The 13,445-nt window shown below is 41.6% G+C and overlaps 1 protein-coding gene across 4 annotated transcripts in view; it reads right to left on the reverse strand.

Moving 5' to 3' along the window:
• Positions 1-13,165, reverse strand: part of LOC123958271 (complexin-2-like) — a 67,217-nt gene extending 54,052 nt beyond the window's left edge. The window contains exons 1-3 of one of the 4 annotated variants that reach the window (XM_046031547.1): positions 13,116-13,165; positions 12,266-12,355; positions 10,341-10,459 (exon numbers count right to left, since the gene is read on the reverse strand). In XM_046031547.1, coding sequence (XP_045887503.1) covers positions 10,341-10,371 — 31 coding nt within the window. In that variant the 5' untranslated portion in view covers positions 10,372-10,459; positions 12,266-12,355; positions 13,116-13,165. Of the gene's footprint in view, positions 1-10,340; positions 10,460-10,839; positions 11,032-11,435; positions 11,849-12,265; positions 12,356-13,115 lie in introns of those variants that run through there. The other 3 variants (XM_046031543.1, XM_046031545.1, XM_046031546.1) reach the window with 3 other exon arrangements.
• Between the last annotated feature and the right edge of the window lie 280 nt (positions 13,166-13,445).

A 13,445-nucleotide genomic window follows, 5' to 3' on the forward strand; every position in this document is an offset into this window, starting at 1 on the left:
AGCGGTTTCTGATCTCCCAACTTTCCCTAACTTCAGTCCATTCACGAATGTGCTTACACTCAGGCAAACACTGGCCAATCAAAATAGCAAACTATCTTTTTCTTTCCATTGAGGAGATCTGTGATCACAGGTAACATGGTAAATCAGTTCCAGATCAATTTAACACATTAATGAACTCAAAGCTTAATTAAGAATAAGTTCCTCTTTTCAACTAATTCTTGGTAAAGTTTTAAAACACATTTGAGGAGCATATTTTGTATGACTAATGTCCCAACAAATATCAAAGAGGTGTAATCCCTTTCTCTGTGGTATGGTGGATGGTAATGAACCGCGTCTCCTACTAATAGATTTCCACCGAACCATATTATGAACTTTATAACCACATTACCATTGACTGGCCTATTGTAAAATGAGATATGTGAGCTTTTACATATTTGGATAACTAAATTTGTAAGAACTACCCACTTTAATATATTGCCAGGTATACTGAAAATCTGGTGCTGTCTCACTAAATTTAAGATTTCTCATTAAAATGTTAATAAAATAAAAATCTGACAAAACTAAAGTCATGAAAAGTCTTCAACTCATAGTCAAACATTTCCAAGTTTTGGATCACAAAGGAATCTGTGTTTTATTATTTTTTCCAAGGTGAGTCTCTGCACCATAGATAATAAAATCCACTGTGCTGTGCAGCGGCGGTGTCTAAAGACTAAAGATATCATTACCGCACATCAATTTATCAGGATTACAATGCTTCCCTTCTTGGCTTATTTCTCTGAATTGAGTTAAAGTAGCTTGATATCCGCCATAAAACATTATTCTTACATGCCAAGTCAGCTGAAAGCTGGTTAAGTGTGAAGAAACTCATTTGAATTGCTCATAGAGACTGCCCACCCATGCGCAAAGGTTTTATATGAAATCTAGCAGGAAGCGTGTGTATAGAAATTACATGTCATGTTATCTAAGCTTGTGGTTAAATGATCAACTCTTGTAAGGTGTGTCATGTGTGTTGGAGGCCTAATTGAAATGAATACTGAATATAATGAAAATATAATAATATTTGAAAAGACCAATGATTCTGTTCTCTATGAACAGGGCTGAAGGGCAAATAATAACATGTTGTAATATCACAGTCGTGCTGATGGGAGTGCTACTGTATAAAATCCTATTTCAGCTTCACATGGCTGTCTGATTCGGTCTGTGTATTTGCTTTGTCCATGTGCCTGTTTTTTTCTGTTTGTTCAGAGTTTGGTCCATGCATCAGCATGTTGTCCTATTTCCTGTTTTAGTTTGGTAATCGTCTGTGTCTGTTGCTTGTCGTGTGCTTGTCGTGTGCTTTGTTTCCCGTTGTCCTGATTACCTAATGAGTCCCACCTGTTTTTGTTCTCCTTCCTGCTTGTGTGTTGTATTATCTGGGTCTCTGCTACATGTTGTCGCATCGTCATCGTCATGTGGAGTGTCTCTGTTGTGCTCAGTGTTCCTTACCATTTGGATTTTGGATATTGTTTGTTGGATTGTTACCCATTTGATTGTGTTTTCTGTTTATGGACCTTAACCTGTGTTTGGACTCTAGCCTGCCATGTGTTTATTAAAGCCCCCCTCCAGTATATTTTGGGATTTCTATGATATTTCATATTTTTCCAAGTCATTTCCTTACAATGTTGATTACCCACATAGTTTGCCAAATATTTTTTGACAAATAGCTTCATTTTGTGCTCAAAGTTGCAAAAGTTGCTTAGTTGTTAAAACGGGGTTGTGACGTATGACTATAGTAATTCCATAAGTCACACGTTTCATTAAAAACGTCTCATTAAAAAACTGTCACGCCATCACACCTCGTTAAGTCAGAGCATCAAACCGATAAACATCGTTGTGAGCTAGCTAACCAATTTATCATGTAATTTACTTACATTAGGTATGTCTCTCTGTGTCTGATTGTTGGTTTCTCTTTCTAGTTTAGTTAGCTAAGTTGACTAAGTTGTAGTTAGCTAGCATAGTTACTGCAGAAAGTTAGCTAACATGTAAATGCTCCGTACTTGTATAGCGCCTTTCTAGTCTTTTCGACGACTCAAAGTGCTTTTACACTACATGTGCATTCACCAGTCATACACATTCATACACTGAGCCTAAGTGCTCAAACGGAAACTAACATTCACACTCATTCATACACTGGCGGAATAGCCGCCAGGGGCAAATCGGGGTTCAGTATCTTGCCCAAGGACACTTCGACAGCAACCAAGGATCCAGGGAGCCGCCGACCTTCCGATTAACGGCCAACCCGCTCTTCCTCCTGAGCCACAGCCGCCCCGTAGGGTCTTCATTTTATTTATGTTTCCTCCTCTTAAAAAAACGCGTCGCACTTTCACCCGCCACGTCTTATACACAGTCTGCAACATGCATTTCACTGACGTCCGTTTTACCAATGCATTGCCGGAGGCACCCACCACACCCCCGCGGTAAAGTAAGCGCACCATAAAACATAGTGGGAGTTATCGTGTGCAGTGTGTGACAGGACCATCGACTGTATGATTGATAACAGCTGAGACGCGGACATTAGTTTCTGTCATGGGTAAGTAATGGCTACTCCTGCCAGATAGTAAAGTGTACTAAACTTTACAGTGTAGTGATGTTAACACAGCATATCGTTAGTGAACACTCTAGCCGGGCAGTTTTTGGTTGTCATGGTAATGTTTTACGTCCGACTATTAACCACACCCCCATTCTCTGTTTGAGAAAGAACGTTAACAAAAAACGGCAGTTAAAACTGGCTGGAGGGGGGCTTTAAGTATTGCAAATGTACTGTAATGCAATGTAGTGTCTTGTGTTTGGGCCCACATCTCTGTTTTTCCAGGCCTTGGCACACAATGTTTACATTGTTTGAATCAATGCTTAGCATAAAAAGAGAAAATGATTATGTTCTCTCTACTAGCTGTACAAAGGCTGTGTGTATGAATCTGTCCCATAGCTCTTTTAAAGACAGCAGGAGAACAGAGGCCATGCCTAGAGCTCATAGAGCGGGTCCATATCAGCCTCATTAGCAGAGTGGACAGAGCAAGATGGATAGAGGGGAGTGAGGAACAGAGAAGAAAAGGAAAATGAAAACGAGATGGGGTGGGAGGACATGCAAAAGCCATTCATTTACAGATGTTGGTTTGTTTAAGGACATTGAGTGAGAGGATGTACATGATGTGGAAAAGATACATACCAGCATTAAGAAAAGTCAGATTTGAACACACACAAGAAATACAGACTAAAAAAAATATACAAACGGGTCTCCTTTTCTATCTTTGAACAAGTAAACAAATAACAGCCCATATACCCGCTTGGCTTTGGAAGGTCACATAGCAGTTACATATCTTCATATAGCTATATATACTCCAGGGTTCTTCGGCTAATCCTAATTAATCCTTTAGGATAATTATATTTTATCTCCTATGTGAACGCACAACCAGAGCACAGGGAATTGTCTCTTACAGTATACCGCATATTACATTTTCACAGTTAACCTATCAATATTAGCCATGACACTTTAAAGTGAATGCTTCCATAACTGTCTCTTATAAGGATTACTTTTGCACAGATGCATGACCTATTACACCCACTTTAGTACTGTATGCACTGTATGTGTGTATTTGTGTGACTAAATGTGTATACGACGACTATTGTGAAAACAGCGTATTTCCAGCATGTCAGCTGTTGTGTTATAAGATCTGAGTTTATCTAATGAGTTTTTCTTTGTCTCTTAGGATTTTGTGGAGCAACAGTACGGAGTATAGGCTGTGTCTATTGCCATGAGGATTATGTTTATAACACCACTGAGAATCTTTTTGGTCTTTGGTCTTTTTTGAGTCTAAAACAGTGTATCCCAGCCTTTTTAGTGTGACATACCCCACATCAGATTAACTACCGTTTTATTGACGCCATACGCCATGTTCAAAATTACATTACATTTAAAGGTACTTTATTTGTCACATACACATAGCAAGATTCATCCTCTGCATTTAACCATCCCTGAAGGGTGCAGTGGGAAGTCACTGTACAGACCCGGGGACCAACTCCAGATTGAATGCAGTGACTGGAGAACCAGTCACAGTCATGTTTTTGATCGTGGGGGAAACCAGAGCACCCGGAGGAAACCCACGGGGAGAACATGCAAACTCACAGAAAGTACAGGACGACCTTCTTGCTGTGAGGCCACCGTGCTGCCATTTAGCTGACGCTTTTATCCAGCCGTTAAGTGTCTTAAGTGTCTGGCTCTGGGACACATTGGTGGATGTGTCACACTCGGGAACTGAACCCGGGTCTCTCACGCCAAAGGTATGTGTCTCATCCACTGCACAATCACCACCCCTTTTTAAAATATATTGGAGGGATTTTAAACTTGACACTGAACTGATTTCTTGACCCTAAAAACATCCAATTTTGAAATCCAAGCTCCATCTCGGTTTATTCCACACTTCCACCCAGTGAAGCTGCTCAGTGCCGACAGATCATTAAGAGCTGCATTTGACCTAAAATGACCCTGAATAAATAAAGGTTAAAACCAAACGTCCTTATCAGAAGTAGCAACTGTGTTTACTGGTGCAGCAATAGCAATTTTGCTCACACCTTCAAAGGCAGCAACACCTAACATGGCTGTATGTAATTTTAATTTAAAATGACATTGAAGATTTTGAATGAATCATTTTACCTCCCATAATAAGACAATGCAGCTTTAACACTGCTGGTTTGCACAGAAAATGGAGCTGCAAGAAATAAGTCACGAAGAGGAATTCAAATCTGAAAATGATTGACAGCTGTGTGACTTTTCTTTTGTTTAGTCCCAGGAATCCCTGACTCAGTGTGCATATCTGTGTATTGCATCCGGCCAAAATGCTCTGCAGTATTGACACAACACAAGTTTGTCTTCTTAGACAGTGTTTACATGTTTGTCCAGTAGATGTGTGTGAAAGGCTCAACTGTAGGCTTTTCTCTCTGAAGTACCGTGGTACAGCTCCTCGAGCGCTCTCTCAATGTTCCCTTGCTGTGGTTTTCAACTGAGCGGGAGGTCTGTCGCATCCCACTGATTAAGACTCCCTGTGTGTGTGTCTTTGTGTGTGCTTGGCTTTGTTTATCAGTATGTCAGTAGGTTCGAATTTGATGTTTTTGTCCTGGTGGTGTGTGTACTGCTTGCCAATTTTGTGTTTTTACGCACACACACACACACACACACGCACACAAACACACAAACATACACCCTTTATCGTCTAATGCCAGCTAAAGCCAACAACTAAGGTCCACCCCAGTCTCTCTGGTCTGTTTGTCACACTGTCTCTCTCTCTCTCTTGCTGCACACAAACAATCACGGAATCACACACACATCCCAGTTTCCCCTGTGGCTGCCTGATTGAGGTTTCCTTGCTTCGCCCTTAAGATTTACTGTAATCGTTGAAGGATGATGGGAGGGAGGGAGGGAGGGAGGGAGGGAGGAAAGAATGGAAAGGAAATTTAAAATTGAAGGATGGAAGAGCAAAGAGGGGATAGAGAGCGTGATGGAGTAAATGTAGAGAGGTTAGGGAGCTGTGCAGGGAGGGAGGGGAATGACGAGGAACTGTGAGAGGTAAAAGAGGGTGAAATAAAGGTATCAAGAAACGTGACTGAGTACATGAGGAAGGTAAGAAGGAGGAGGGAGTGTTAGAGGGAGAAAGGAGTTGAGAATGATGAATGAAAGAATGAATAGAAGTAGGGGCGGAAAGAGGATAAGGAGAGAAACTGCAAGGCCACAGAGGACAGAAAACATCTCCCATTAAACGGAGATTACAGCTTCTGCTGGTCCAGAGTGCAAGCGCGACTTTACAACCTCTGCCGTCAGCCGCTGATGATATAACACCCAGTTTTAAAGATCAATTTGTCACTTTTCATCTCTTCCTACACCTCATTCTCCTCTTGCACAGAGGCCGAGGGCAGAGATGTTAGAGGAGGAGGAAGAAGGAGGAGGGAGGAGCTGGAGTTGCAGCTTCATCGAGAGAAAAAGAAGAGAAAGCTGACTTACATTTACGAGCAATTTTGATGATGTTATACACACAATAAATTTTACCCCGTCCCCCTGCACGGTTTCCCGTTCTTGCGATTAGAGCCCTACACACACTGACACACACACACACACACATAGACACACTGCTCTAACTGCCTAGGAGACCGAATCCCTACCTCATTTGTCCTTACTTTTCTTCCTCCATGTCACTGATGGCCAGTTGTTTCAAAACTGTCGTTCAGGGAGTCCAGCAGTTTTTGTGTGTTCTTTGGGGGTCCAAATAAGGACATGCTCCATTTTACTTTGATTGTATTCACTACATGTTAAATGACCAGACAGGTATGTTTGCATGCTTCAAATATTGATCTGCAAATCATATATTTTATATTTGTGCTGATCATTTTTGATGTTGTATTGTTTCACAATATTCTGCAGAATAAAGTAATGATTCTAAGCAAACTGATTAAAACCAACAAAATGAGTTATTGCAGGTTTTCTGTATCACATCTGAAAAGTTTTCTTTGATGTAGGCCTATATCACAATAGTGAAACACAGTTCTTAGAAATGGAATCTAATTTGATAACTTTATATGGAATTTGCATGAATTTGACATATTATAACATCTTCATAGGAAATCATTCGTTTTTATCTTTATTTTTGTGTTACATTTCCACTGCACGGAACTGCGTTTGCAAGCAGGGACCATTTTGAAAACTGCCCTTGGACAAAGAAAGGCTTTCAAACCAAAAGGATACATGAATGCTTGTAAAAAAAAGGATTACATGTGTTTGGTTGAAGATGTTTTTGTTCAACATTTAGTTCCACTTTTGGAGTATCCTTGAACACGTCAACAGGGGGAGATTCCAAAACAACTTTGCTGCGACTATATTACATGTTACACATGCTGGGAATAACATGAGGTCACCAAAATTATAAGTTCACACAGTTTATTTTAGAGACATATTTGAACTGCTGTCTCTGTCGGCTAATGATGCCTATTTGTGGAGTTGTTTAAACACCAGCAGAGCAGGTTAAATGTCTGCTAATACTCTCCTCATATGAGCTTTATCTTCTGGGGGTCTCTGACATGAAAAACTCTGGGAACTTTTGATTTACAAAAGGGTCATGGGGGACTGAGACAAGCACTTCTTTGGTGCCAATTGAGACAACCTTGCTCCTCACTGTATAAAACAGACAGAATACAAATCACAGCCTAGATGGGAGCAGATGGAGTGTGAGTTTCTCCTCAGAGCGCAGAGACAGAGAGAGAAGTGAGATAATAGCCCACAGCTAATCCACTGCACACTGAAAACTCATTACTCCTTAAGAAGAAAATGGAAAAAAACTTGTTCCCCAAGACGGAAAGAAATACTCTGCTTAAGGTGAAGACCTTGACACAAACTTCCCGGTTTTCCTCAAGTGTGAAATTTCTTTTATGCACAGTTCAGCGGATTTGACTCGTTGTCTTTGTTGACGAGGAGCTTTTGTACAAACTCAGCAGCGGGCACCCGCAGCTCCCCTAACACACCCACCAGCAGTGAACCACACACACGTCTATATGATAACACAGCTGTTCCAGCCACAGACACACAGAACACTGCCACAGAGACCAGCACCTTTAAAGCAACATACCAGTGGGTTTGCAAGTTTTAGCTCCTTAACTACAACTCATGTATACATATTTGATGACCATTTTTGACTACAGGTGTTGCAATTTTATACTGGTGTATTTTTCCCACCGTTTCTAGTACCATCGGTTTTTATTCCATTTCATACATTTCTCTACGACATAAAAATCTATTGTCAGACTCTTTAAACTTGCCATTGTGTAATCTACCGCACAGAACATTAAGTATGTATAAAATGTTCTCAAAGTTACATTATGGCTTTGTCCTTTCTAGTTAGTTTAGTTGTATGAATCTTCTGTCCTAGAGAAGTGTGCATTTGCTAGATTTCCCATTTTTAAAATAATCATGATTCTGTAAAATAATGATTAGTAGTTTCAATCCAAATACATTTTTAATGTTTTTGAATCAATGCACTCATTCAGAAAGTCCTCACTGAACATACTGAAGAAGAGTAATCAGGCCTTTCTTTGTTCCTGTGAAAATGTAAATATTATAAAAAGGAAGTAGGCAGGCACCACACTGCAGCAGCGTTGGGCTATCAGTAAAATGAGAAACACCTGCACAGCTGACAACATGACACAACATGAAAAAAATCTTACCATCTGTTTACAAGTTGGGTAAGCTTACACCAGAAGTCCCATTTTAGACAGCACGTTTCATAAAATAACACCAAAAACATTTTACATCAAGAGAGTTTTATGTCAGAATGTAAATGAATGAGAATGAGGAGGTTTTGTATCTACATGTGACTACAACAAAACCACAGAAGGAAGATGGAGCTACAGCAGCTGTTTAATGAAGTGGATCCTTCTTCCACCTCTTGCTTTAACATATATACCTGCTGCACTACACAGATCTACTGTGACATAACCCCAGATCCACCAGACTGATTGGCCAGAGGCAACAGTGATGACTGCATATATATTCATAATTGTAAAAGGTTGGTCTTTCCTTTCAACGATTGTTTCTTAACGAAGTTTAATTGTCATATAATGGAGAACAGGTGGTCGGCAGGGTTTGTCTATGGATGAATCCCAATCTCCACACTCACAGACTCACAGACTTTGAGGCGCGTTCCCGGTGAGACTGTAAGGGCTTAGGACTGTCCCTCTGTCAAATCATGAAGTGCATGAGGACTCTCTCGCAGAGAGCCTTAATTGCACACTTTCCGTAGGTCTGCATCACTGCAGACTTTGAGGGAATTACCTGCAGTTCATAAATTTGTGACATTAACCACAGAGCTACCTGGGGAAACATGGAAGGGGTAACTACTAGAAAGAAAGAAAGTTTACATGTAAGTTGTTAATTATTTAAAATTTACCTCTTGTCCACAGATAATTTTCAAATAATTAGTTTACAAGGCAAGAGCATGGAATACGTTCAGATCAGACAGTTGGTCCCTTCAGTGCCTCGGCCTTGAAGAAAGTAAGTAACTATGATGACTTTATTTAAAACAGACAACAGCTCAACCCATATCCAAACAATTGTTTAAAGTGTTTGGTGCTTCACTGTAAATGCTAAAATGAGACAGAATAGATATGAGTAAATGTACGGTATTTTTTGATTGAGATATTTCGGAACCAAACTGCGACCGTTTCACAACGTTAAGCACGTCTTACTTTGAAAGTCTATCTGGACCGCGGAGTTCTCCACGTGCAAAAGCGACGCTAAAAAAGATGGTACCCGCTGCGCTATGAGCGACGCCAAGGGGTCTTAACCAAACGTCCATATGTGATGAGTTGCTTTTGAGAACGTATTGAAGGAGTAGGCGAGTAATGACAAAACTGATGCTTGAGGACCACAAATAAATTTCAGTGCACATAAGTCAGACTCGAGTCTGATGATCTCCTCACGACACCAAAACCGGCAGACCAGGGTTGGATTTCTACTCTCAGCAAACATTTGCTGTAGGGGCCCGCTATGGACAAATCACCAAGCAGCGCCTCTGCTGTGTGAAAACCATTTAGGTCCATTTACCTTCCATCTGCATGTTCATACATGTTCAACAAGTTCATTTTCCTTCAAAACTCATTAATCTGTTATGATAATTTCATGTCCGGGGAGTCGTTGCAGCACAAACAATTAGAAAATCATTCGCATGCCTGCACGCTGGAATGAAATTATTGAAGATTAGATTTTGTTTTGATTATCTTTCCCCCTTCGAGGTGAAAAATGTTACCGCGGAAACATACCTACTCAGCATGTCAAGATAAGAGTCACTGCAGCGTCCAGTCAAGAGGCTCCGCCTCAGCCTGATTTATGGTAAGACTGAGCCACGGCAGGAAGACCTGTTATAACGCCTCTTGGTAAGCAGGTGGCACTCGCTGGAACATGAAATGCCCTTTTGGTCACAACTGTTCAGTCTAAGTTACAAATCACCAGCCTGTTACAGTAAGCTGTAGTCAGTGTGCCCCAGGGCCCAACTGCGCCATGTGTGCAGTGAACCAGCAGCAGATGTGGAGGGTAAAAGATGAATTGACTTCCTCCACAGCAGCTGTCTCAGATTGAGGAGAATAAGGATGTGTGAATCTGTGCATCAAGACGCGAAATTGGGAAGGCATGGAATATCAAAAAGTCAGACAGAAGTTTGGAGAAAAATAAAGGAAATGCAGAAACACCACCGGACTCACGCACGTAGCCTATCTGCATTCACATTCTCTAGGGTGGAACAGAGGAATAAAAAGTCGGTAAATCTTACCTCCCAAAGCTTGTTTCATAACGAAATTCATGATGATGGCTTTTAATTCCTTGCCTTCTTTATCCGAGCAATGTTACATTCAATTGTTATCGACAAGTAGAAGTCCTTTGTAGCCAGATCTGAAAAGAATTACAACAAATGCATGCTTTTGTCAGAAAATCGATAATCTTAAACTCCAATCCTAAAATATATCAATAGGACAGCAAAAGCAATGAGGATACGGCACATACAGTACAGGAAGACTAACCAAAGCCATGACTTTATTATGTAGGATAAAGAGGCTTAATAAACTCACTTTGGACTACTGCATACACGTTCTCTATTCGCATACATGTGTAAAGAACATTATAAAAATGGTAAACATTGTCACATATAAAGCTTATAGAATCTGCGTCTGCGTTCAATGCGCCAACTGAAGGACACCAAGGTCAATGGTTCAAACACAATCTAAACACAACGGAAAACAGATAATAACGCCAAATTTCTCAAATCTACAGACCAAATTAGCAGATAGGGCTCATCCTTTCCTTACAAGTGTAGCGCGTTTTCAAGAATCCCGGACAAACTGAGTGTTGAGTGTCAGGCACTGACGGGAGGACGTGTCACGACAGTCAGTAATAACCTCTATGTGGCCGAGCTCTGCCCGCAGCCAAGCGAGTTTGAGAAAGTGCACGGTGCAAGTCCTCAGTTTGGCAGGACAGTCGTGTATGTGGACGCCGGACTAAACCACTGCTGTGTATTTTTCCTGATCATGTGGTAAAACTTTCCACTCTCCATTGGAGGGACATTGGACACAGCCATCCCACTCCGGCATCAAAAAAAGCTGCTCGCACAGCGCGTTAATTAAGCAACAACGCTTACGTGACTGATGCATGCAGCCAATTAAAAAACTTAAAGCTACCTGCAGTGTGCAGTAAATATGTTTAAAATCGACCTGATTGTGCATTTGCATGCGAAGAGGCAGAGATGGTGTGAAAGCGGGGATACACATGCACTTCCTTATTTGATCAGAGCCTGGTTTCAGCACCACAGTGAGTGGATAGCTCCCAAAACCGTTTAATTGCATTGAAGCAGCCGCATCAAACATCAATTTACCTCCGTCCGGCGACTGGCTGAAATCCTCCTCACACACTCACACACACCAAACAAGGATCAGAGCAGAGCTTCAGATGCAGCACTCTCCGGAACGAAGTTATCCTGCAGCAGGCAACAGCAGCACAGGCTAATCTAACTGTTCCTCCCTTGCATCTCCGGCTCCCGGGGCTGGAAAAAGGACGTCCTTGGTGCTTCCTTCTTCCTGCCGCTTAGTCTTCGTGCACACACACTCACTTACTACACACATACACACGTAGAGAGCAAGAGGAGGAGTAGAGGGGAGTTGTGGTTTGCGAAAGGTGAGGTGAAGCTGCTGCCGTTCACACCGTGATGGGAAGAAGCGACCGAATCACATGGAGGGACGGAGAGAGAAACGTCCCACTAACGTTCTCCTGACCGACACAGAGAGATCGATTATTCAGTCCTGACGCTGGCTGCCTGCTCCGTCCTACAGCCCGCCCCCCTTCTCTGCAACGGGGAGAGGGACTAGGATTTCACTTAAAACGGTAGTGCAGAATATAACGGGAATATATGATAGGTACGGGGTAAATATATTTTAGCTGGATGTCTCTTTTTTTGGCTTCACTGTCTTGTTAAATGTGACACACATTCGGTGTACATCCAGGAGATGAAATGTGAAAAATCACAGAATGATCCTGCGGGGTTCCTCTAGTGTTGCAATAGGGAATTCCAGGGTGTGCTCTTTCCTACACCATATTGTTATTTCTAATATAATCGACTTGTTACATTAAAATATTCTTCTAGATATCAAGACATATCAGTGGTGTGCACAGACTCTGTAAAGGGTAGGGGCAAAAAGAAAAAGGTACCTCCTTCATGTTAGGTTCGTTTTTTCCAAGGTCACATCAGCTAGGCACCTGGAATGCTCAGGTACCCCTCTGACAAGCAGACATATCCAGCTGAAACACACAACACAAAGTAAATTAAATTAAAGGGGAAGTCTAACAAAATATGACCTGCATTATAAGAAATATTCAGAATTTCTTTGAGCGAGAGTCAGGATATCTTGGCCACAATTTTGATTATATTTCTACTTTAAATATGTGACTTGCAGTTTTTCCAACATTGCAATACTAAATTACTAGAGTACCCTTTCAACCCCCACTATGGCTTTATTATTTGAGCAAAAAAGAAAATTCATGGTATAGTCACAAGGGTGATCTATCTCATTTTGCAGTGCACTTAACATTCTGTTAACCGTCCTGATACAAAAACATCTATCATACGAAAGTGTTTCTTGTTCTACTGTTGCAGGCTACACTCTTCCAGTCAGGAAATCAAGCAAACAATCTTACAGTCAGCAAGATTGTTCTGTGGTCTGAAGAAAACCATTGCCTCACTTTCACTACCTCTGGACGCATTTAAAAAGGTTGACCATTGAGCACCCAGGTAGCTGACCGGGTAGAGCATGCACCACACAGTTACTGCAGCAGCCCAGGTTTCAGGACGGCCCGGACCCTTTCCTGCATCTCATCCAGTGGTGGAAATGGTAGAGAACACACGGGAATGCCGTTCAGGGAGTAAAAGTCGGGAACAAATGGCGTTCCTGCTCAGATTGAAAATCTATTCAGTTTTATAGGGAAAATCACTTATAGCTGTCTTATACTGTTCCTAAAGCCAGTTCATGAAATTAATTTAATGTATTGTGCTTGAACCCACCTCAAATTTAGCTACTGCCCATACAGCCAATGGAAACACTTGACATTACAGGGTTCCTAGAACAAAGCAGCGTTTCTGTGTCAGTGTTGTCATCGCTACAGGCTACAGGTAATGCTGGAAGCTGCAGTGATGTTGACAGGTACGTGTCCTGTATCTCGCAGCGGCTCGCAGAGAAAGCAGAAAGGGTAGGCAGGCTAGAGCAGCTTAAATAAGCCGCCTTGTATGGCTTTGCCAATGACTGCTTAGAGTGAAATCAGCTGAGCTGTTAGCTGGTGTGGCCTGACTTGATGTGGGTTGTTATCAGGTGATGCGCTGGGATTTTGAGCTGAG

This window comes from Micropterus dolomieu, linkage group LG19, assembly GCF_021292245.1.
Source record: "Micropterus dolomieu isolate WLL.071019.BEF.003 ecotype Adirondacks linkage group LG19, ASM2129224v1, whole genome shotgun sequence".
NCBI lineage: Eukaryota > Metazoa > Chordata > Actinopteri > Centrarchiformes > Centrarchidae > Micropterus > Micropterus dolomieu.